The sequence below is a fragment of the Rhincodon typus genome, chromosome 1 (assembly GCF_021869965.1).
Source record: "Rhincodon typus isolate 14 chromosome 1, sRhiTyp1.1, whole genome shotgun sequence".
Classification (NCBI taxonomy): domain Eukaryota; kingdom Metazoa; phylum Chordata; class Chondrichthyes; order Orectolobiformes; family Rhincodontidae; genus Rhincodon; species Rhincodon typus.
This window is the reverse complement of record NC_063332.1, coordinates 64,093,816-64,115,194: the sequence shown is the minus strand read 5'-3', so window position 1 is coordinate 64,115,194 and position 21,379 is coordinate 64,093,816. Positions and strand designations below refer to the sequence as shown.

The following is a 21,379-nucleotide window of genomic DNA, read 5'->3' as shown; positions in this document are numbered from 1 at the left end:
TCTCAAAACTATGTTGACTCTCCCTGATTACCTTGAAGTTATCCAAGTGCCCAGCGATAAATTTAATAGTTTTTAACTCTTTCCCATGATGCATCTTAAGTTAACTCGCCTTTGTAGTTAACTAAAAAGCATCATGTTTTCTTGCACACAGCTGGTATTAATATTTTTTGGAAGGAACTATCTGCTGAGAAGTAAAAGTCAGGAAACAGATTGATCCAACTTAAAAACTTTCCTCTAATTAGGCATAATCTCAATTTGTAAATGTTTTGGTCATCTCTGGTTGCTGGGTGAAAGTCTTGGAAGTCCATTTCTTAACCTGTAAATGTGTCCATGGCGTATGAGCATTTCTCATTGCCACCTTCAAGGGTAATTGGGGATGAGCAACAAATCTGTAGTATCCATATCCAATGAATAAATAACATGAGTATGTGACTTCTTCTACAGGAAAAAGATGCTTTAGCAAATTTAAGATGGTAAATGTTTTTTATCTCAAGGATTTTTCATCTCAAATTGTTTTTGGAAACAAATGCAATTGGGAATTATTCCTATCATATACATTATTTTCTGCTTCTCCATAATCTGGTGATCCAAGTTAGCTTTTCCTTTTTATTCTATGTCTCAAAACAAAATGGTGGAGCCCCAGTGTGCCCTTTAAGTGATGAGTGATTTGCATGCATTCTTTGAAGACATGGATGTTCTGCTGCTCCATCAAAATTTTCTCTTAACCACAAACGTTACAACAGATGCTCCAATTTATTTTCTTTACTGTTTTGGGACTTCTATTAAATTTATTCACTGGATGAGGGCCTCACTGGCAAGGCCAGCATTTAGTGTCTGACCTTGACGGCCCAGAGACAATTGTAGGCTATTAGCATACAATAATTTTGTGACTGCATTACACTTTTTTTTTTGCAGAGTGATTTATTTTAGACTGAAGAATATGAAAAATGCTGTATAAATTCAGAGATAGCAAGAAATGCAGATGCTGGAGGAGCAGGAAAGTTGTTGTTTCTGGTCAGGAACTTTTGTTTTTAGGCCGGTTTTAAAATCTCCCCACCCCCAGCTTCCTCCCATGTCCAACCCTCCCTCTCATCCCTGCCCCCTTGACCTGACATAACCTGTCCTCCATCTTCCCCACCTATCTGCCATATCCTTCCCACCGACCAATCCCCACCACTCCCTGCCTGCACTCACCTATCACCATCCCACCTAACTTCCCCAGCCCTACCCCTCCTCTATTTATTTCTGAGCTCCCTTCCCCTCCCCATTTCTGAAAAAGGGACCCGACCCGAAACGCCAACTTTCCTGCTCCTCTGATGCTGCTGGCCTGCTGTGTTCCTCCAGCTCCACACTCTGTTACTTCTGTATAATATCAGATTTCTCTCTGGGGGGGGAAAAAAGTAGTTGGGCTGCACTTTAACAATGTATTGATATTTCTTGTCTTAGATGGCTTGGACTTGCTGGCTGTTTTACATTTCAAAGTTTATTGAATTATCAGACACTGTAAGTATCATGGGAGCAAATTAGAAACTGTTTGTATCTTGATATTGCCACTTCAGATCCTTTTAAAAGATGTTAACCTTGTAGATATCAATCTTGCAGCACAATGTATTCTAAGAAAGATGCCTTAAATTTAATGGCTATTGCGATAAAACTGTCTTGTTCTCTGAGCTGTAACTCAGTTACAGGATCATTCTGGTCACATTTTGTGGCACACAGTTTATTGAATGAGCTTTTGCAAGGGCAGCATTTGAAATGCTATGTTCCTTTCTCTGTCCCCAAAATAGAACATTAAAATAAATGTTGAATTGGTATTGATTCAGGAAATGTATCTGCATATTCCATAAAGATTTGCAACAATTAGACTGTTACTGCCAGTCTTTTCCCCCAATGTGGAGCAATATTGATGTACAGTCCTGAAGTAAGTCGTGTTTAAGCTGTCTCTGGTGGTCCTCAGCATCACATAATCTCTGTCTTTAGTGAATTCCATTCAATCCACTAATACAAAGTAGCTGTTTTTGCAGAATCCATCAATTTTAGCAGTGATGCTAAAAATATTCTGGCAGTAATGTTGAGAACATACTCAAGAACTTGCCCTGCCTCTAGCTAAGCTGTTTCAGAACATCTGCAACACTGGCATCCGTATGTCTATGTAGAAAATTGCTGCATGTGTTCAAGACATAGGTAGGCAACACATCCACCCCATCAATCCTTGATTGTCAGCACTGGAAATTCCTCTTTTACTTTTCTATCAAGTGGCGCTTGCTCAGTAGTAACCTGCTCGCTGAGTTTAGTTCGGATTCTGCCAGTGCCACTCAACTGTTGACTTCATTACAGCCTTAGTTCAACCATAGATAAGAGTGGTGAGAGTGACTGCCCTTGATATCAAGCCACATTTGACAGTTCAGTACTGAGGAGTCTAGCAAAACAATCAGAATGTGGGAACAAAGCCCTCCACAGGGTTGGGTCATATCTCCTGAAAAGGAAGATGGTTGTAGTTGTTGCAGGTTAGTCATCTCGGCCCCAGGAGTTCCTCTCTAATATCCTACGTCTATCCATCTCGTTTGTTTTTTAACCCAGAGGGATGTGGGAATCTGGAATTCATTGCCTTGAAGGATGGTGGAGGCAGAAACCCCAATAACATCTGAATAGTATTGAGATGTGTAATTGTAATGCCAAGGCTAAGGGCCAAGTACTGAAAAATTGAATTAGAATGGTTAGGTAGTTCATTACTAGTGCAGATGTGATACGTCAAAGTGCCGTTTCATGCTGTAAAATTCTGACTTCTATTCAACTTCTTTAACAATGACCTTCCCTCCATCCAAGGTCAGTAAGGGGATGTTCATTGTGCAATCATCAATGTTCAGCACCATTCATCACTCCTCAGATATTGAAACAAACCATATCCAAATGCAGCAAGAATTGGTCAAAATCGATACTTCAGCTGACATCTCCAAAAAGAGATTCTAGCTATCACCCCTTTGAGGTTGTGTGGCATTATCATTGCTGAACTCCCCCACTGACAGCATCCTGGGAGTTCATGTTTTCCAGAAACTGAACTAGATATTAACCATATAAATAGTGGTCACAACAGGTCAGAAGCTAGGAATCCTGCAGTGAAAAACTCATCCCTTCTCTCCCCAAAACTTGTCACAGTATTTGGAAGGCTGAAGTCAGGAGTGCAATGGAATACTCCTTGTTGGCTGGATGAGTGCAGCTGTAACAACACTGGAAGCTTGACACCATCCAGGACTAAATAACCAGCTTGAATGGTATTACATGCACAAACATCCACTTTCTGAACCACTGACATACCCAGTAGTAGCAATGTGTACCACTTGCAGGATGCCTTGCAAAATTTACCAACTCGTCTTAGAAAATAAACCTACCAAACACACAATCGCAATCACCCGGATGGGCCAGGGCAACAAATGCAGGTGATGGCTTTCACACCTAAGTTTTTTCCCTTTCACGCTTAGCATCTTGACTTGGAAATATGTTGCTGTTCCTTCAGTTTTGCTGGGTACAAATCCTGGGACACACTCCCTAAGGGCATTGTGGGTCCGGTCCACCTACACCAAGTGGACTGCTGTGGTTCAAGGAGGCATCTCACCACCTTCTCAAGGCAGCCAAGGATAGGCAATAAGTGCTGGCTCAGCCAGTGAAGCCCCCATTACATGAATACATTTTTAAAACTTCCTTGTTAAAGTTAATTTGTTTGAATCTGTTCCCCACAGTTGTTCTCAAATGTTGCTGCACAATAGACAACAAAATCTAAATTTAATTACAGGAGTGACATTGGGTTTTCCTTTTGAGTCTTTCAGAATGGTTTACTGTTACCTACTGGAGGACAACACAGACGATAAATGCTGGTCTTGCAACTGACATGCCCTTGAACTGATTAATGTGAAAATTGCATTGTTGTGCAGGCAATTAACGACAAGTGATGATTTCTGAAGGCTTTTTCTCTTTACAAATTTGTTTCACAACCGTTCATGTACAATTGAAAACTCCTTCCCACCTTAAACTTCTCACTGTAAGAACTATTTTGTTTAGGCTGAAATAATTATCTTGCTATTAACGTCCAATTCATTCATGAAAAGACTTTGGTCTTCGAAATAGTGCTTTTAAAAACTGGCGAAAGCATTTCAAAATAACTCGCCTCGTGATGGTTTTTCCGGTTTTCCCACACAGATTTTCTTTGTGCTTCGAAAGAAGAACAGCCAAGTAACATTTCTTCATGTCTATCACCACACCATCATGTCATTCACATGGTGGTTTGGAGTCAAATTTGCTCCAGGTAAACTTGTTGACTTCCTAACTCATTGTTGTTTTATTGCATTATGAACCCACAAATGAACTGTGAAATTTTGCTCTATTTTGAGTTCTACTTTGAGTAGCTGGCTCACTACCATTTTTGATCTGGTGCTGCATATTTATGGAAAGTAACCACTATCTTGCTCAGCGTCAATACCACATGCAGACCATTCAATAATGCACCCACTATTTGTCCTGTTGCTCTTAAACAATGAAAGCAATGCACACTGACTGACATTGTACATTGAAGTTGTGCTTGATGCCATTATATTAATCAATCTGTTAATTTCGTCTGTTGCTTTTTGGAATATTTTGGAATATTTAGTTAAGACTTTGTTTCGTTAGTAGCCAAATCCTATCAGGGAGGGGGAGGCAATGGCCTAGTGGTGTTATCTCTGGGTCAACGGTCCAGTGATTTAGATAATATTCTGGGGATCCAGGTTCAAACCCTACCATGGCCGTTGATGGAATTTGAATTCCATAAATATCTGGAATTGTCATCATTAGATCTAATGTTGATTGTTGGGGAAAAACCCATCTGGTTCAGTAATGCCCTTTAAGGAAGCAAACTGCCATCCTTACCTGGTCTGGCCTACATGTGACTCCAGACCCACAGCAATGTGAGATAACAAGGTGTAGATTTGGATGAACACAGCAGGCGAAGCAGCATCAGAGGACCAGGAAAGCTGACGTTTCGGGTCCAGACCCTCCTCCACAGCAATGTGGTTGACTCTTAACTGCCCTCTGGGCAATTGGGGATGGCAAGAAATACTGACTGGCCAGTGATGCCCTCAACCTGTGAATGAATAAAGAGAAAAAAGAAGCCCCTCCTTAGAACAAATAGGCTTTTAATTCTCTACTTGGGGAGGTCAAAAACAGATTGGCTGACCACTTTACAGTTTACCTTTTTCATTCAGTTGCAATATTGACTCCCAAGCTTCTGGTTGCTTTCACTTTCTGACTTTGTTGTTTGCCTCCAGTTGTATTCTAGTGAAGCTCAACATAAGCTTGAGGAACAACTACCTTACCTTGATTTAGGCATTCTGCAGTATTCTTGGATGAGGATTGAGAGCAACAATTTCAGAACATTTCTGTCTGCGTAATTCATTTTCTCTTTATGCACCAAACCAAAATCCCCTTCAAGTATATCAAAATGATAGCCTAGACAGTAACTTTCTCTTATTTAAAGGCAAGTGTAAGATGCTGTGTTCGATGTAATTCGATTGGTTACATTACTTGGCTTTAAGTAAAACATGCTTTATTTACCTACAGTTTAAATAAAAACAAAAGAAGGAAGAATTGGTCTAACTTTAACTTTATTGGAAAATTTAACACATTAATAGGTTATTTAACTACTAACCAGTAACTGTTCCAGTATAGTAACATCCTTTAAACACACCCTTGGCAAAGGCAAAGTCAGTAAAATAGATTCTCTCAAGCAGTTCTGGCAGAGAGGGAGCAAACTCGAGCTTTATAGCTGTAGCAGAGAGATGAGTAACAGCTTCCATAACCAACTTCGAAATCCCAACAACTACTGAAAGCTAAACTAACACCCTGGTTCTGTGGGAGTCTGACTCCACCCATTCATACTGCTTCTATTGTTCCAAATTGGAGGGGGAGGTGAGGGGGCTCCCAAGGCCTATCCAGCTGTTTACTTTATTGGCTCAAAACCTCCTCTCTTGAACACAAAACCAGGACAAAATACACCTCTTAAAGTTGTAGAAGCATCATATCTTGTTTGGCAGTTATTCATCAGTTTTTCCCACCACCTCTTTACTTTCCCATTGCCACTCCCTTTAGCCTTGCATCAGCACCACGTTTTGTCACTTAATTTCTTCTGCCTCTCTCCCTACACTCCTTCCTTGAGGAAGAGGAAAAGAAAATCGACCTAGATTGTAGGACTTCGGTATGTGGATGGCCATGTCACTTTTCTCTCCAAAGAGAATCTTCAAGTCTTAATGCATACTGAAGAATTAGTCTTAGCTTCAACCTCAAGACTCGAATTCTTTACCAACCTCTCCTCGGTCTAGTTCCAGTATTTGTCCATTAAGTTCAACTGAGAAATCCTCCAAACTTGGAGTGTTTCCCTTAACTGGGAAGCTACCTCTCATCTAAGACTGATATAGCAGTGCTGGTGTCGAACTGGGGTGGACAAAATCAGAAGTCCCACCCCACACTGTTATAGTCCAACAGGTCTATTTGAAATCACAAGTTTTCGGAGCGCTGCTCCTTTGTTAGGTGAAGTGTCATGCTAAGGAGAGAATCATGGATGCTAAGGAAATGAGGGAAACAAGTGGGCATGTTTTGGACTGCACACATGTTACCAGATGGCTGTTTGTAGCCTTAAGGTGCATAAATCCCCTGGGCCCAATCAAGTCCACCCTTGACATTGTGGGAGTTAGGGGGAAAAAATTGCAGAGGCCCTTGCTGAGATTATTGCTTCATCTTAAGCCACCGATGAAGTTCCAGAAGACTGGAAGGTGGCTAATGTTGTTCCATTGTTTGAGAAAGGTAGCAAAGACAAGCCAGGGAACTACAGGCCCATGAGCCTGACATGAATGATAGGCAGGTTATTGGAGAGGATACTGAGGGACAGGATCAACCGACATTTGGATTGTCAAGGTCTGATTAGGGACAGTCAGCATGGATTTGTGGGCAGCAAGTCATGTCTGACAAATCTTTTCGAGTTTTTCAAAGAGGTAACCAAGCGGATGGATGAGGGTAGGGCAGTGGATGTTGTCTATATGGACTTTAGTAAGGCCTTTGACAAGGTCCCACAAGGCAGGCTAGTCATGAAGGTTAGATCGCATGGGATCTGGAGAGAGCTAGCTAATTGGATTCAAAATTGGACTCCATGGTAAGAAGCAGAGGGTGATGGTTGAAGGTTGTTTCTCGGACTGGAGCCCTGTGACTAGTGGTGTGGTGCAGGGGTCGGTGTTGGGACCGTTGTTATTTGATATTTACGTAAATGATCTGGATGTGAATGTACAAGGCATGAATAGTACGTTTACAGATGATACAAAATTAGGTATCGTTGAGAGCGAAGAAGGTTATCAAAAATTAGAGGGATCTTGATCAGATGGGGAAGTGGGCTGAGGATTGGTAAATGCAATTCAATACGGATGAGTGTGAGGTGTTGCATTTTGGAAAGTCAAACCAAGGTAGGACTTATACAGTAGATGGTGAGGCCCTGATGAGTGTTGTGGAACAGAGGGACCTCGGAGTACAAGTACATGGTTCATTGAAAGCAGCGTCACAGGTGGACAGGGTGGTGAAGAAGGCATTTAGCATGCCTGCCTTCATTGGTCAAGGTGTTAAGAATGGGAGTTGGGACATTATGTTACAGTTGTGTAAGTCATTGGTGAGAAGCAGTTGGGGTATTGTGTATTGTTTTGGTCACCCTGTTATAGGATAGACATAAAGTGGAAAGTGTGCAAAGAAGATTTACGAGGATATTACCAGCATAGTAGGTCTGAGTTAGTGAGAGGTTGGCCAGAATAGGACTTTGTTCCTTGGAATGGAGGAGAATGAGGGGTGACCTTATTGAGGTGTATAAAATCATGAGCATAGATTGGATGAATGCATATAGTCATTTTCCCAGGGATGGGGAATTGAAAACTAGAGGGCAAAGGTTTAAGGTGAAAGGGGATAGATTTAAGGAGGACCTGCAGGCCAGCAACTTCATGCTGAGTGTGGTGTGTGTATAGAATGGGCTGCTGGAGAAAGTGGTTGAGGCAGGTACAAGAGGAACATTCAAAAAAACGTTTGGATAGGTACATGGATGAGAAGAGTTTAGAAGGATATGGACCATGCAGGCAATCGGAGCTCGCTAAGTGGGCACCACGGTCAGCATGGACCAGTTTGGGCTGAAGGGCCTGTTTCTATGCTGTATTGCTCTGACTCTGCGACTGTATCTACCTCATTGTTAAAATATTGAAAAATATTGTGAATGGACATGGAAGTACCAGAGCCTGGCATGAAGGAGCAAAGGGGTTGATTGGCAGGCACAGCCTGACAAAGGAAGGAGGTAAGGGAGGACCTTTTAGTAAAGGATTTCAAAGGGTTTTCTTGTGCATTCTATGGTTCATGACAGCTCTGAGGTGCCATGAACTGTTTCTCTTTAAAAGAAAACTCACCGACTCCATAAAAATTGTGGAGGAGTGCGCCAAGCCTATTTTGGCAAAGGAACTGGCCAGCCATAACATTGGGGGTGGGGTTCGTGACCAGACCAGCCTCCAAATCTCCTGGGAAATGAGATGGGCATCTGGACTTGCCCTACCGTCATTTTCATTGGTTCCAATGTCGTACTATAGGATGAAAATCCAGACCATTAATTCTATTCCATGTGACGTACTGAGCGTTTCCTGTTCTATTTTAATGTGTGCTGCAGTATTTTGACCTTGAGATCGCTCCTGGACTAAGCTGTCATAATGCATTACTTCAAATTGTATTAACTCGTCGGTGTCTCAGTACTCAACATCTACACTCTCTGCAGCGTTACCATGTTTTCCCACCAATTTTGGTAGAGCCTATTACAATTCTCCCATCTGCTGGTATCCTGAGACTGCTCTGCTCAAGCAACTGCTGTAAACCACTCCCTAAGTTGCATCTGTAAAACTCATCTGGCTTTTATGCATTAAACAAGGAATCTTGTAACTGCAACTAAATCTCATAAACCACCCTCAATACTGCTAAACTGGTGATGTGTATCTCTGTTCTGCAACATTATCTACCATTACTTAGTTTGTTATCTCTTTGTTGAAATGCTAGGGGTAAGGAAGCATGTGGAGCATGAAGCATGTACAGTAGAGATTTGAGATGAGCTACACTCACCAAAATTGTATCAGCAATTACAAGTGCAGTTAAAGAATTAAATGAGGAAATTGTTATCTGAGGTGCCTTGCTCCTCCAGACCTGGGCTAAAACAATATCTCGCCAAAAGATTCAGGGTTTAAAAAATGATCCATAAGAAATTGCTGTCATTTTGGTGACTAAGTATGCTAGAGGGAAAAGAAGTTAGGCCTTAAAATATGTTTAAATGGTTAACACTGAGTCTTATTTCTCCTAAACGTCTGACCCAAAATCATAAAGGTGTAGCCTTTTTGTTCTTTTATATTCTAATCATTGGAAAATTTCAAATTTTGATCGTTTCAGTCTGGAAGCAAATTAAGTTGTTGTAGCTGGTTGCATTGAATTAGGTTTCATATTGCAACTGATGGAAAACAATGAAGAAAACTGCTATAGTAGTTACTTAATGTCATTAGGTGGTGGAATTATTCTTTGTGATAATTGAATTGATTAGTGCTGTGGCATGATACACCACAGTAATGCTGCAGATTGGATATATGGTTTGGGTATTGAAAAGAACTAATTTCTCCTTGCTGATAGATTAAACCACCCTTTTTTGGTGAGTAACTTGGGCATTCGCGTTTTGAATAACTTGAGCCTCTTAATAGAAATTGGCACAACAGATAATATTCTTTTTATAAATGTTACTTTTTCAAAACAGTACTGATCTTTTCTTTTGTCCAAAAGGCCTCTTAAAAGTTGAAGCTTCTTGATGCTCTTTCAGTGAACATATTTTAAATGTGCAGCAGCACAATATTGGAGAGCTAACACAACTTCTTTGTCTAACAAAAACAGAAACTGCTGGAAAAATTCAGCAGGTCTGGCAGCATCTGTGGAGAGAGAGCAGAGGTGACATTTCGGGTCCTGTGACCCTCCTTCAGAACATTGAAGGAGGGTGACAGGACCTGAAACGTCATCTCTGCTTTCTCTTCACAGATATTGCCAGACCTGCTGAATTTCTCTAGTCAGTTGATTGCCAGCATCTGCAGTTCTTTGTGTTTTTTCAGCGATGTATAACTGCTTTTCCTTTCTTTTTCTTTCCCATACAGGTGGTCTAGGAACATTTCATGCTCTTGTAAACTGTATTGTGCATATAATCATGTATACATACTATGGTTTATCTGCACTGGGGCCATCTTACCAGAAGTATTTGTGGTGGAAGAAGTACATGACCACAATTCAATTAGTAAGTTTTCTTTATCTTGTTTGGGGATCATACTGCCAGGTTAACTGGCTAAGGGTACGAGTAATTTGTATGTGGAAGCCCTGAGGGGGATGGCAGGTTCCATCACCTGAAGGTCATTCGTAAACTAGCTGATCTTTATTTGTAGCAGTTTAGTAACTGCTTGGTATTAGCTTACAAACTATCAAATATTTTGGAAATGCAATTCTGTAATATGCTGTGGAGTTTTAACACTTCTTCTGTCCTCCTTTCTCAGTTAGGCTTGGTAGCCAAGCATTTTGGGCCCAAGTTCCCCTTTCAGCAAAATGAAGGGGAGCCTCACTCCCCAAAACCTTTCACAATCTTCGAGGTACAAGTCAGGAGTTTGATGGATCAGGTTTAAAAGTTTGTTTTTTATTATTCCAGGCTGGGTGTTTTTTTTTTTTTTTTTTTGAGACATCTATACAGAGTGTATTTGTAAACACTCTCTCTTGGTGGTTTCCTCTGATTTAAATAGATCCTGCTCCAAATTTGAAGTTTTGTTTGTATTTTATGGATTGCTGTTGTACAGAGAAAACGTGACCCATATGGTAAAATTCTCCTTTGAAAAGGAAAACTGAAATATGAATTAAAAGTAGGCTGTAATGTACCTGTAGTTCAGTGTCAGCAATAAACCTCCAGTCTCTTCACTTCGAGATTATTTTGTCATTTGACTTTTTATTTTTGATCCATTTGTGAATGTGGGTGTCACTGGCTGGGCAAGTATTTATTACCAAGTTCTTATTGCCCTTGACAAGGTGGTGGTGAGTTGCTTACTCAAGGTGCTGTAATCTGTTTAGTGTAGGTACATCTAGAATGATTTTCAGTCAGAAGTTCCGGAATTTTGTCCCAGTCACAGTGAAGGAATGGTATATTTCCAAGTCAGGATGGTGAGGGGCTTGGAGGAAAACTTGTAGGTGGTGGTGTTCCCATGTATCTATTGCCCTTTTGCTTCTAGATTGTAGTGGTCATGATTTTGGAAAATTTCTCAAAAGCTTTGGTAAATTTCTACAGTGTCATTGTGCATGGTACACACTGCTGCTACTGAGCATCAGTAGTGGAGGAACTGAATGTTTGTGGAAATGTGGTAATTAGGCTGATTTTCCCTGGGTGGCTGGGAGGAGGGAGAGACGGGCTTTGGGGAGTCAGAAGGTGAGTTACTCACTGGGATTCCTCGCCTCTGCCTATTCTAGTAACCACGGTATTTAAGTGATTAAGACAGTTCAGTTTATGGTTAATGGTAACCCCAGGATATTGATAGTGGGCGGATGCAGCGATGGTAGTGCCATCGATTGTCAGGCAGTGATGGTTACCTTCTCTTGCTGGAGGAGATCATTGCCAGACACTTGTGGTGTGAATGTTACTTGCAATTTGTCAGCCCAAGCCTGGATAATTGTTCATGTTTTGCTGCTTATGGATATAGACTGTTTCAGTATCCGAGTAGTGAATGGTACTGAACGTTGCACAGGCATCAGTGAACATCCCCACCTCTGACCATATGTTGAAGTAATTGAAGATGATTGACTAGGACACTAGACTGAAACTTTATCGATGATGGCTGGAGTTGAGATGATTTGACTTGCAACAACCACAACTGTCTTCCTGAAGAAGGGTCTAGGCCCGAAACATCAGCCTTCCTGCTCCTCTGATGCTGCTTGTCCTGCTGTGTTCATCCAGCTGTACACCTTGTTATCTCTGTCTTCCTCTGTTCGGTTTTCCAGTGACTCTTTCTTGGGGTCCTTGCTGCCACATTCATTTAAATGTGACCCTGATGTTTAGGGCTGTCATCTGTCCTTCGCTCTGGAATTCGGTTGTTTTTGTGCATGTTTGAATTTTATGCCAATGTATTTAGTTTACATGGCAATTGGAGCATATTACAAGCAAGGAATTCATTTCATGGTGTTTCTTGTTTTGTTTACAGAATGTGTAAAGACAATTGGGCTGGTTTGTTACAGCAGTGTCTCATCTCAAACTTTACAATTGAAAGTAAAAATGGTCCTTGAGCAGAGCATGTTATGTATTTTTTTCACCTCCCTTTCCTCCTCCATCCCACCCCAGTTTTTCAGAAGAACATCCTAGCATGAGGCTAGATAATGCTGATGCTTGGGAAGGAATCACTATTTCATCCCTGTCCCTAATCTAGCATCAACTCCAACTATTTTCCTCTTCTCAGAAGTCAGATGTTTAAGGAAACTCTCTCCTTCCTGCTTGTTTGGTGGCAGATTGAAGATTCTGGCTGGAAGTATAGAAGTGAATGACAAACTTGTGTGTATTTATATATTAAAAAATGTATACAAATACTTTTAAGTGTGAGTTTCTTTACCATCCCAAAATCAATTATTCTTTTTAGATTTAGCTTAAATTCTGTTAAAAGTGGATCATATGCAAACCTTTGAAGCTTTGAATGTTACTGTGGAACTCCTGAAATTCTACAGGTTTATTTATTTAAAAGGACTTAATCTTAAGACAAGATGATTTAAAAAAAACAAAAACAAATTTGCTGGAAAAGCTCAGCAGGACTGGCAACATTTGTGAAGGAATGTTTTGGGTCCGGTGACCCTTCCTCAGAACTGGAGCCGAAACATTAACTGTTTCTTCCTTCACAGATGCTGCCAGACCAGCTGAGCTTTTCCAGCAACTTTGTTTTTGTTCCTGATTTACAGCATCTGCAGTATTTTGGTTTTTATTATGACTTGTGTATCAAGTGTTAGTTTTGTCTCCACAACTGAAGCTTGACCCAAGCAGTTCCAGCTTTTTGTTTCATTTTGACAAAAAAGTTTCATGCTAGAGAGATCTCATGGTATCAAATTCATTAACTCTTCTTTCAACTTTCAGGTGCAGTTTGTGGTGATTACTGTCCATATTGGGCAGTTCTTCTTCATGAAAAATTGCCAGTACCAGTATCCAGTTTTCCTGTACATAATATGGCTTTATGGAGTTAGCTTTATGGTTTTATTTCTCAACTTCTGGTACTATGCATATACAAAAGGGCAACGATTGCCAAAGAATGCTGTGAGCAAGTTGAAGGAGCAGTAAAAATAGCAAGAACTGGAAGATACTTGGTTTATAATTGAACTTGAGACAATAATGAACATGTATGACACAACGTTGGACACCTGTTTACGATTCTCTGAAATTGACTTGAGGCATGCTACTGTGTAGCTGCTACATTTGTGAAATATGTCAAATCTGTTCAGAACCTGTTGCCAACTTTGCAAACTTTAACCTTTGCCCTGTTAACATTTTATGATTGGTTCAGCTAATGACACATGTGCTTCTGTCCTTGCCTCTTCTGTCTTTTCTAATTGTGGAAAATGATGTAAGCGAACCACGTTATGCTATGAGTCTGGCCTTGATGGTGTGCAGAGTTTTGATATGAATTGCAGCAGTGCAGTATTATGCTGCTGCTCATGTTTTGGAAGCACTGATACAGTTAGGCAACTTGATCTTTGTTTTGCATTGTGTGGCTACAGTAAATGTGACTAGTACGAAACCCTTCTCATTCTTGTTTCACATGTGCTTAAACAGGAATGGGAACTGGCAGGCCAGGTTTCTATTTTGAAATATCTCTCGTCCTGTTTAATTACAAATTCAAAGCAGCAGTAAGTTGGCTAAATCTATTTCCATGCACGTGGTTTCTCTGTTGTTCCCTGTTTAGGTCAAATGGATAATGTACAACTGTTTCAATCATGATGCTGGCTGCTCATTTTTAAGAGGAATGAATTTTCTACCTACACATTTCTGTAAAATACTTGGGCTTTGTGACAGTTTTTCCTTACTAAGGATGTAGTTTAGCCAGCTTTTCTTTTAATTAAAACACATCTGTAGTAAACAGCTGGTGAGCCTTCTTCTGGAAATAGTTAATTGTGGGAATGCCAAACTCAATGGAATCATTCCTTTTATAGCTATCTTCATTTGTTGGAAGTAGTTCTGACCTCAAAGGTGTGTGTTTGTTTTTTTTAAACTTGCAATAAAGATTTTTTTTTAAAGTTTCCTCTTTCTCCACCTTTCTGGTGATGCTTGCAGATGAGTTTTGCTGTAGGTTATGTGAAAGACAGAAGATGATATTTAAGGATATTAGTAGGAAGTGTCAAAATTTAGATTTGCTTTATTTCTGAAATTTCAGGAATGTAGCAGTTTTAAAAATGTGAACTTTCAATTTTGCGGTGACTTAGCTTGAGATAGTTAAGCAAATATTTGCTTAACTAATGATTCAAGGAGTATCTGGATATTTCTATTTTTTCACAAGCGGCTGCAGATTTTTTCAAAATTATCCATTCTGTAGATAAAATACCTTTTTCAGTAATTGTTTTTCTACATAATGTCCAAAAGCATGTCTCTTTCTGTGTTCCTTCCTGATTCAGATGCTCCTTGGCTATTGTTTGAATAAACATTTTGGCACAAGTGACTGGTTATTTTTATTCCAGACAAGAGAACATTTCTTTCCTTTTTGTAGCAAAAATGATTGGATAATTTTGTCACTCAAATCTTGAAATTCTTCACTAAAGTTCAAAATGTGCTATAACACCCTATTTTTGTTTTAAATGCACAGTAAGCTCATTACTTCTGTGGGAGCTGTTTTGGATCCCAGGGGAGGATCAAAAATGCCTCTTCTACATGTAGTGGCCAAATTGGAAATTTATTAATGAAAACATTGGTAGAACCACCAACTGAAAATTTCACAGACTTAGTACTAAATGGTGACATTTGAAGAGGATGGGACGTGGAGATGTTACTGTTCTAATAATGGGCTGCCTTAAAATTTGGATCGAATGAGATGTATTTCAAGCAGCCTTGGTATTTGTGCATACTGATCCAACACTTTAACTGATATTTGTGTTTTCGAAATGTGCCAATGGCAAAGAAATTTTGCAAAATGTATTTCCAACTGACTACAGTATTCCTAAGTTAGCATTGTTCTTTATAGACACTTTTTCAGCTATTATGTAGCATGCTATAGTTCTGTTTTCAGAGGAGTTGAATACAGTATCCAACACAGGTATTGCAAAAAAAGAAACTGGAGTTGATTTGTTTTAATAATCATATGTTGGAATTCACAATAAAAGCACTGGTGTATTAATGTGACCTTGAAAAATGAAGCATTTCGAATTTACTTGGTTTAGGTTTGCTTGACCATTTCTAAACTTAAGTACTTGTTATTGTTCAAGTTAATAAACTTGATTTAAAATTGTAGTTTATTACAAAAAAAGTATGAAGCCATTGGTGGAAAACAATTGAAGTATAGTAAAATGTTAAAGAGAACATATGATGGGTCTGGAAAATTGTACCTTGATGTTTATCAGATTGTGTACTCAGTCACCATAGCAAAAGATTGTATTGTATCCAAATTTTAGCAAGTGTTTCCAAATGAATGGATGTCTTTTGTAAGTGGTATTACTTGCAAATGATGTATTTTAAAATGATTTGTATATTTGCCATCAATAAATAAATACCATTAAATTTATATTGTGTATTTTATATTATGACAAATGAATTTTATTCAATGGCACCAATTCCATTCATGCATTTGTTACTTTTTAGTTCCATGTCATCAGAGAATGGGTGGCAAGCAAAGAGTTGTAAAGATAGGTTTAAGGGACAAGATTTGAGTGGACGTGAACAGCAAAGCTCAGGCAATTGACTGTTCTGCCACGAATTGGAGAATCTATACGAGTTCGGTTTGAGCGGTGTTGTGGTGGATAGGTAGAGGACCTTGGAGAATTTGGGAATGGTAAGATTAAGAATTTAATCACAGGACTGAATCTTAATTGGGTGTTGAGAATTGGGAATTAAGAAGTTACTTGGTAGTAGCTCAGCCAGTTTTATGGGCAGGTCTAATGCAGCAGCATCTGACGATCATCATTGTTTTCAAATATTGTGGGATTAGATAAGAGCCTTGGGGTGGAATTTTCCCATTTTCAGACTGTTTTGCGAAGCAAAATTCATTGCGCAAACAACAACTGTTGCGCAATCTTCCATTTTTCACCTTGTTTATTGTGCAACCAGACTCTGGGCATCTCTTCTCTGGGAATAATGTGGCAGGAGGGATGGAAGTGCTTGTTACTGGGACTTGCCAGTTTTTGTGTCACTGATGCCATGTTAAAAGCCAACTGCATGCCATTTCAGACACAAAGCCAGGGACTCTCTCACTAATGTTTGACTGTTATCACTGAGGACATAGTGCAAAGGAAAGCTTTTCCTCAGTTTATAGACAGGGTCTTGGAAGTTTTTGTGGATGGGATGGAGGAGTGGGAGGTGGTACTTTTTCCTGTGTAGCACCACAGGGGCTGCACTACAAGACGAGGCCAAGTTGGATTGAAATTGCAGCTTGGTTCACTGCTGAGATAGCAAGAACCACAGATTCTGGAGTCAGTCAATACAGCTTGGAGCTGGAGCAACACAGCAGGTCAGGCAGCATCAGAGGAGCAGGAGAGTTGACGTTTCAGGTCAGGACCCTTCATCAGGACTGGTGAGGGGGAAGGGAGCTGGGAAATAAATGGAGAGACGGGGTGGATTTGGGTGAAGGTAGGTGGGATGGTGATAGGTGGATGCAAGTACAGGTACTGGGAAGGGTGAGCTAGATAGGTGGGGAAGAAGATGGACAAGTGGGAGGCAGGGATGAGAGAGGTTTGGATGTGGAATGAGGCTGGGAGTGGGGAGACTTTGAAGTTGGTAAATTCTATGTTCAGGCCATTGGGCTGTAGGCTGCTAAGACTGAATATGAGGTGGTGTTCTTCCAGTTTGCATGTGGTGTCATTTGTGGCACTGGAGGAGGCCTGGGAAGGACATGTCACCGTGGGAGGGGGAGGGGGGGGGGGAGGGGGAGGGTGAGTTAAAATGGTTGGCAACTGGAAGGTGGTGTTGATTAGTGTACAGAGTGCAGGTGTTCTGCAAATCCGTCATGGAGTCTGTGCTTGGTCTCACCAACGTAGAGAAGGTTCACTGCTGTCTCCCAAGTGTATGCGGTACAGTGCAGGAAGAATGATAATGATCTTCTGCTGTCCACAAGGATAAATGCCACCATCTTTGCTACCTCATGTTCATAGAGCCACCGCTTTAACTTTGCCACTGTATATACTTCTCACTCAGGCTTGTGGACTAAACTCTTACCGAGGTTGCATGTATCATACCCACTGAACAACTCTCACTCACTTCATCCTTCCAAACTGCTAACTATTTTTGTCCTCAGCACTTCCTACTCACTGGGGACACCTCACCATCCCTTCTGTTTGTGCATCACCACTAACTACAGCTCTTCCGTTTGCTTCCATCAAACTCCATTCGTCTTGTTTCATTGCAGGAAAAGTTGGTCAGCTCTCACTGGTATCCCCATAGCACTCCAACTTTTAACCTCTGGGCTGGCTGCACTTAACCTGCAGAACTGATTGTGGCCCAGTCCCTGGACTGCGAGAGAACAGATCTCTGGGCTCTGCTTGGATTAAGTGCTTGACTGACCAGAGCTATCCCCTTTGACTGGAATCTTAAGACTCTTGACTGATCATGGTGTTGTTCTCTGACTGACCCCACCCTACAAAAGACTGCTCTCCTTTCACTTATGTGCAGGGCCACTTGTTTGAAACACATACTGTTGTGTTTTCTGTGTAAACTGATACCATGTTGCACGTGAAACCTGTCCACCAGCTTGAATGTTTCGTACTCCCCACTATCTCAAGTTGCTGCCCTCTGTTAAATAGCAAGCCACAGAGGCAATTAGCATGTAACTGAGCACCCCAAGAAAGCAATGTGACCCACCCAGGCTGGCAGCCCAGAAGAAGTGAATGTATGTTGATGAAGCAAGCTAAGAGCCATAAGATGTGTCCTATTTAGCTGTTCATCTCCCTGTGCACATAGTGAGTTAAACATGCAAGACATGGGTGTCCCTGAAATCAAAACTAAAACTGTTGAAATGCTGAAGTGTTGAAAGATTTTGGTCTTAAAGTAGACTTGACCATGTTTTGAGACTTGTGGTTTGCTGATGCTGATTTTCTGTGGACAAAGGGTCGAGCAGGACAGTGTCCATGCAGCATACAGAGATGTTGTTGTGAAGAAGCAGCTGGATGATGGTCAGGACGACCATTCGGTGAGTTGTTGCGTTGAGTAAGTGCTCCGATTTACGTATTGGGGAAATTACTCCATCTAGTTCCTCAGGGAAGAGGAGAATTAGAAGTGGTGTACAAATAAGGAGATTTGGGTTTTTGGGGCAGCAAATTTATGGGATAAGATTCTGAAATCACCTTTTGAGAAAATCTTAATTTTTCTCTATCAAGATCCAAATTTTTGTTTACATTGTGTATTTTCTCATCTTTCTTGCTATTGTTCACATCTGCTGTCAAGTTATTCTTTGGGCATGTTTGAGTACCTTAGCTACTGTGCTGAGGTTGGAAAGGAGAATTAACTTTGGTGATATTGGGTTGGAAGTTCAGCTAAGACTGTTGGAGAGGTGGGATTGAACTGATGCTTTGGGAATAGTTTTATGGTGTGGTAAAAGGCTTTTCTTGTGTCTTAGAATGATTAGCCACAAAAAAAATTTGGCTCATCTAAGACTGTGTGTCAAGAAAGCAGTCTGATAGACAAAAGAAGTGGAACTGTGTATATTTGAAATCTGACACATTTTATGTAACTAGAACATGTAGAAGGACATAATAATGGATACGTGGTGTAATGCAGAGGTAATGGTTGGGATAAGAGGCTATTTTTTGAACTGCCCTGACTAGAGTCAGATAGGGATGAATGGAACCAGTATTTTTTGTGAAGTAACAAACATAGGCTCCTAATCTCCCAAGGTAATTCAAAAAAGGCAAAAGGCTTGAATATATTTTGTTTTCAGAGATGGGGATTTTGTATATGAATATGTAACATCCAACAAGTGTCCATGAACTACATTTGGGCTCATTGCAAATGACAAATGCTGGAGATCACAGTGGGTCAGGCAGCATCCATGAAGACAGAGCAAACTCATGTTTTGAGTCAAGATGACCCCAGACTCGACGTTACTTTGTTCTCCCTCCATGGATGTTGCCTGACCCACTGTAATCGCTAGCATTTATTGTTTTCGGTATACATTCCAGCATCTGCAGTAATTTGTTCAAATTTGAGCTCAGCTGATTATCCTAAATTGGTTGTTAGTGTTGCTACTGGTGCACTTAATTAGATAGCATTTGCTGTACAATCTTGCATTTGATTCCAATAATAGGCATTTTGGGTTTTTTTGCAAGTACAGGCTGGTTGAAGATTATACTCTGCACTTTGCCTATTACAAGCTGCCTAAAGGAACTCCCTATTTGATTTGATTAGCCAACTGCTAAGGCATGCATGTGCATGAAAATTCATGCATACTGTTGATCAATTGTGTTTTGTAGAAAGTGTTTTTGGACTGATGGCAGCATGCAGTTAACTGATTACTATTGCCAGTTTTCAAGGAGTCAACATTGCTCCTGACCATGTTGTCTGAACACAATTGTAACTATTTTGAATTTTGATATCACTTGTAAAGTTTCTTTTTCCTATAATGGGAAAGACTTTAGTCATCAAGCCTCCATAAAGTTTTGGTGTACACACACGTCCTTATCGTAGTCGAGAGAGGTAAATTTTTAACAGACAAAAATCCAAAATCCCAGTTTCTTAGTAAAAGAATAAGTCATAAGGTTTCGTGATTTACAACATTTTTAACAAGAATTTTTAAGGATTAGAAGGGTTTAAGGAAAACTGTCTTCAGCCAGAGATTTAGTGGTTCTCTGAAATAGTCTAAAAGGATGGTGTAAATGGGAATCCTCAAGACATGTAGTACTTGGATGAACATTTGAAACCTTACAAGATCAAGTTCTCGGAAAAATGATTTGAACAGGTGGGATACTGCGTAAAAGGACCCTTTCATGATGTAAAAACGTTGTTTTCTCCTTGCACCTCCCCCAACTGCTGCTGCTCCATAATCCAGGCCCTTGTTATTTCTTCTATTGTTCTATTTCTGTTTGACTTATTCGTTCAAAACTCTGAGTTTTAGGATGGCCCCAAACTCTGTGTATACACCTGCGCGCGCTAGAATAAAGGCGACAAAATACGTGTTTGGATTATTCTTGTATGTTTGCAGTGGTAGTCGCTCTTCATGTGTCACCTGCGCATGTAACAAACCATGGTGCATTGCTATAAATACGTAACAAACCTAATTCTAATTTTATCCTAGCAATCGCCACCAGAACTACTACTGCAAACCTGAGTGAAGAGCTGTAACTAGCTTTCCGTTTGTACAACTTGGGGAAGCAACCTGACTTTTTGGTCAAGTGCGCAGGTACATTCTCTTCCAGCTCCCTGGTTGGTCCAACACACTCAGTTCGAACTCTCTGTTCTTTCTCGGCTCCACCCCCATTTATCAGGTCGACCCTGGTTACTGTTTGTCCTATCAGGACGGCTTCTTTGAGGGTCACGGGACCGCCGCTTTCGCCCAATCAGTGTGACTGTTCGCCTCGCTGCCGATTTTTAAACTGCCCGGGCTCCCCGTGCCCTATTGAGAAAATTGTGATGGGAATTAACGGACGGTGAGGCGGTGTTAACCGGCCCTGAGCCTGACCCCGGGCCCTGGGGGGTGGTCACAGCATGGACAGCAAAATAGCGGCGGGTCCGTACCGAGCCACCAAGCTGGTGAGTTATCTCCCGCATGGTGTCCCTGCACTGCCGCTGGTTAAATGTCTCCTTTCTACGGGCGCGCTCTGTGTTACACGTTGTTTCTAAAATGTCCTTATTTCGGTATTTCAATACTCCCCCTGGCTTCAGTTTGTTTTTTTTTTGGCAAAGAAGTGAAACGACAACCCGGGGAGGTGGTATACGCATGGCTTGACGCGTGTAGATGAACGAAGGAAAGCCTGCGGAGATTGATTACAGACAAAAGCAGAAATGCTGCGGATAGTGGAAATTTTGGAATAAAAGCATAGCGCTGGACAGCCTCGGCTCTGACCTGATGAAACGCCATCCCATTAACCCAGAGATAGTGGGAACTGCCGATGCTGGAGTCTGAGATAA

The 21,379-nt window shown here is 40.8% G+C and overlaps 2 protein-coding genes across 5 annotated transcripts in view; both read left to right on the top strand.

Moving 5' to 3' along the window:
• elovl7a (ELOVL fatty acid elongase 7a) overlaps positions 1–15,830 on the top strand; it is a 44,443-nt gene extending 28,613 nt beyond the window's left edge. For all 3 annotated transcript variants that reach the window (XM_020511303.2, XM_048604619.1, XM_048604626.1), the window contains exons 5-8: positions 1,447–1,503; positions 4,195–4,300; positions 10,215–10,351; positions 13,202–15,830. In XM_020511303.2, the coding sequence (XP_020366892.1) occupies positions 1,447–1,503; positions 4,195–4,300; positions 10,215–10,351; positions 13,202–13,402 (501 nt within the window). In that variant the 3' untranslated portion in view covers positions 13,403–15,830. The remainder of the gene's footprint in view (positions 1–1,446; positions 1,504–4,194; positions 4,301–10,214; positions 10,352–13,201) is intronic.
• A 5,058-nt stretch (positions 15,831–20,888) lies between these two features.
• LOC109911931 (DEP domain-containing protein 1B-like) overlaps positions 20,889–21,379 on the top strand; it is a 38,584-nt gene continuing 38,093 nt past the window's right edge. For both annotated transcript variants that reach the window (XR_007263653.1, XM_048605178.1), the window contains exon 1: positions 20,889–21,001. Coding sequence is in view for 1 of the 2 variants with exons in the window: in XM_048605178.1 (XP_048461135.1) it covers positions 20,957–21,001 (45 nt within the window). In the remaining variant the exon portion in view is untranslated. The remainder of the gene's footprint in view (positions 21,002–21,379) is intronic.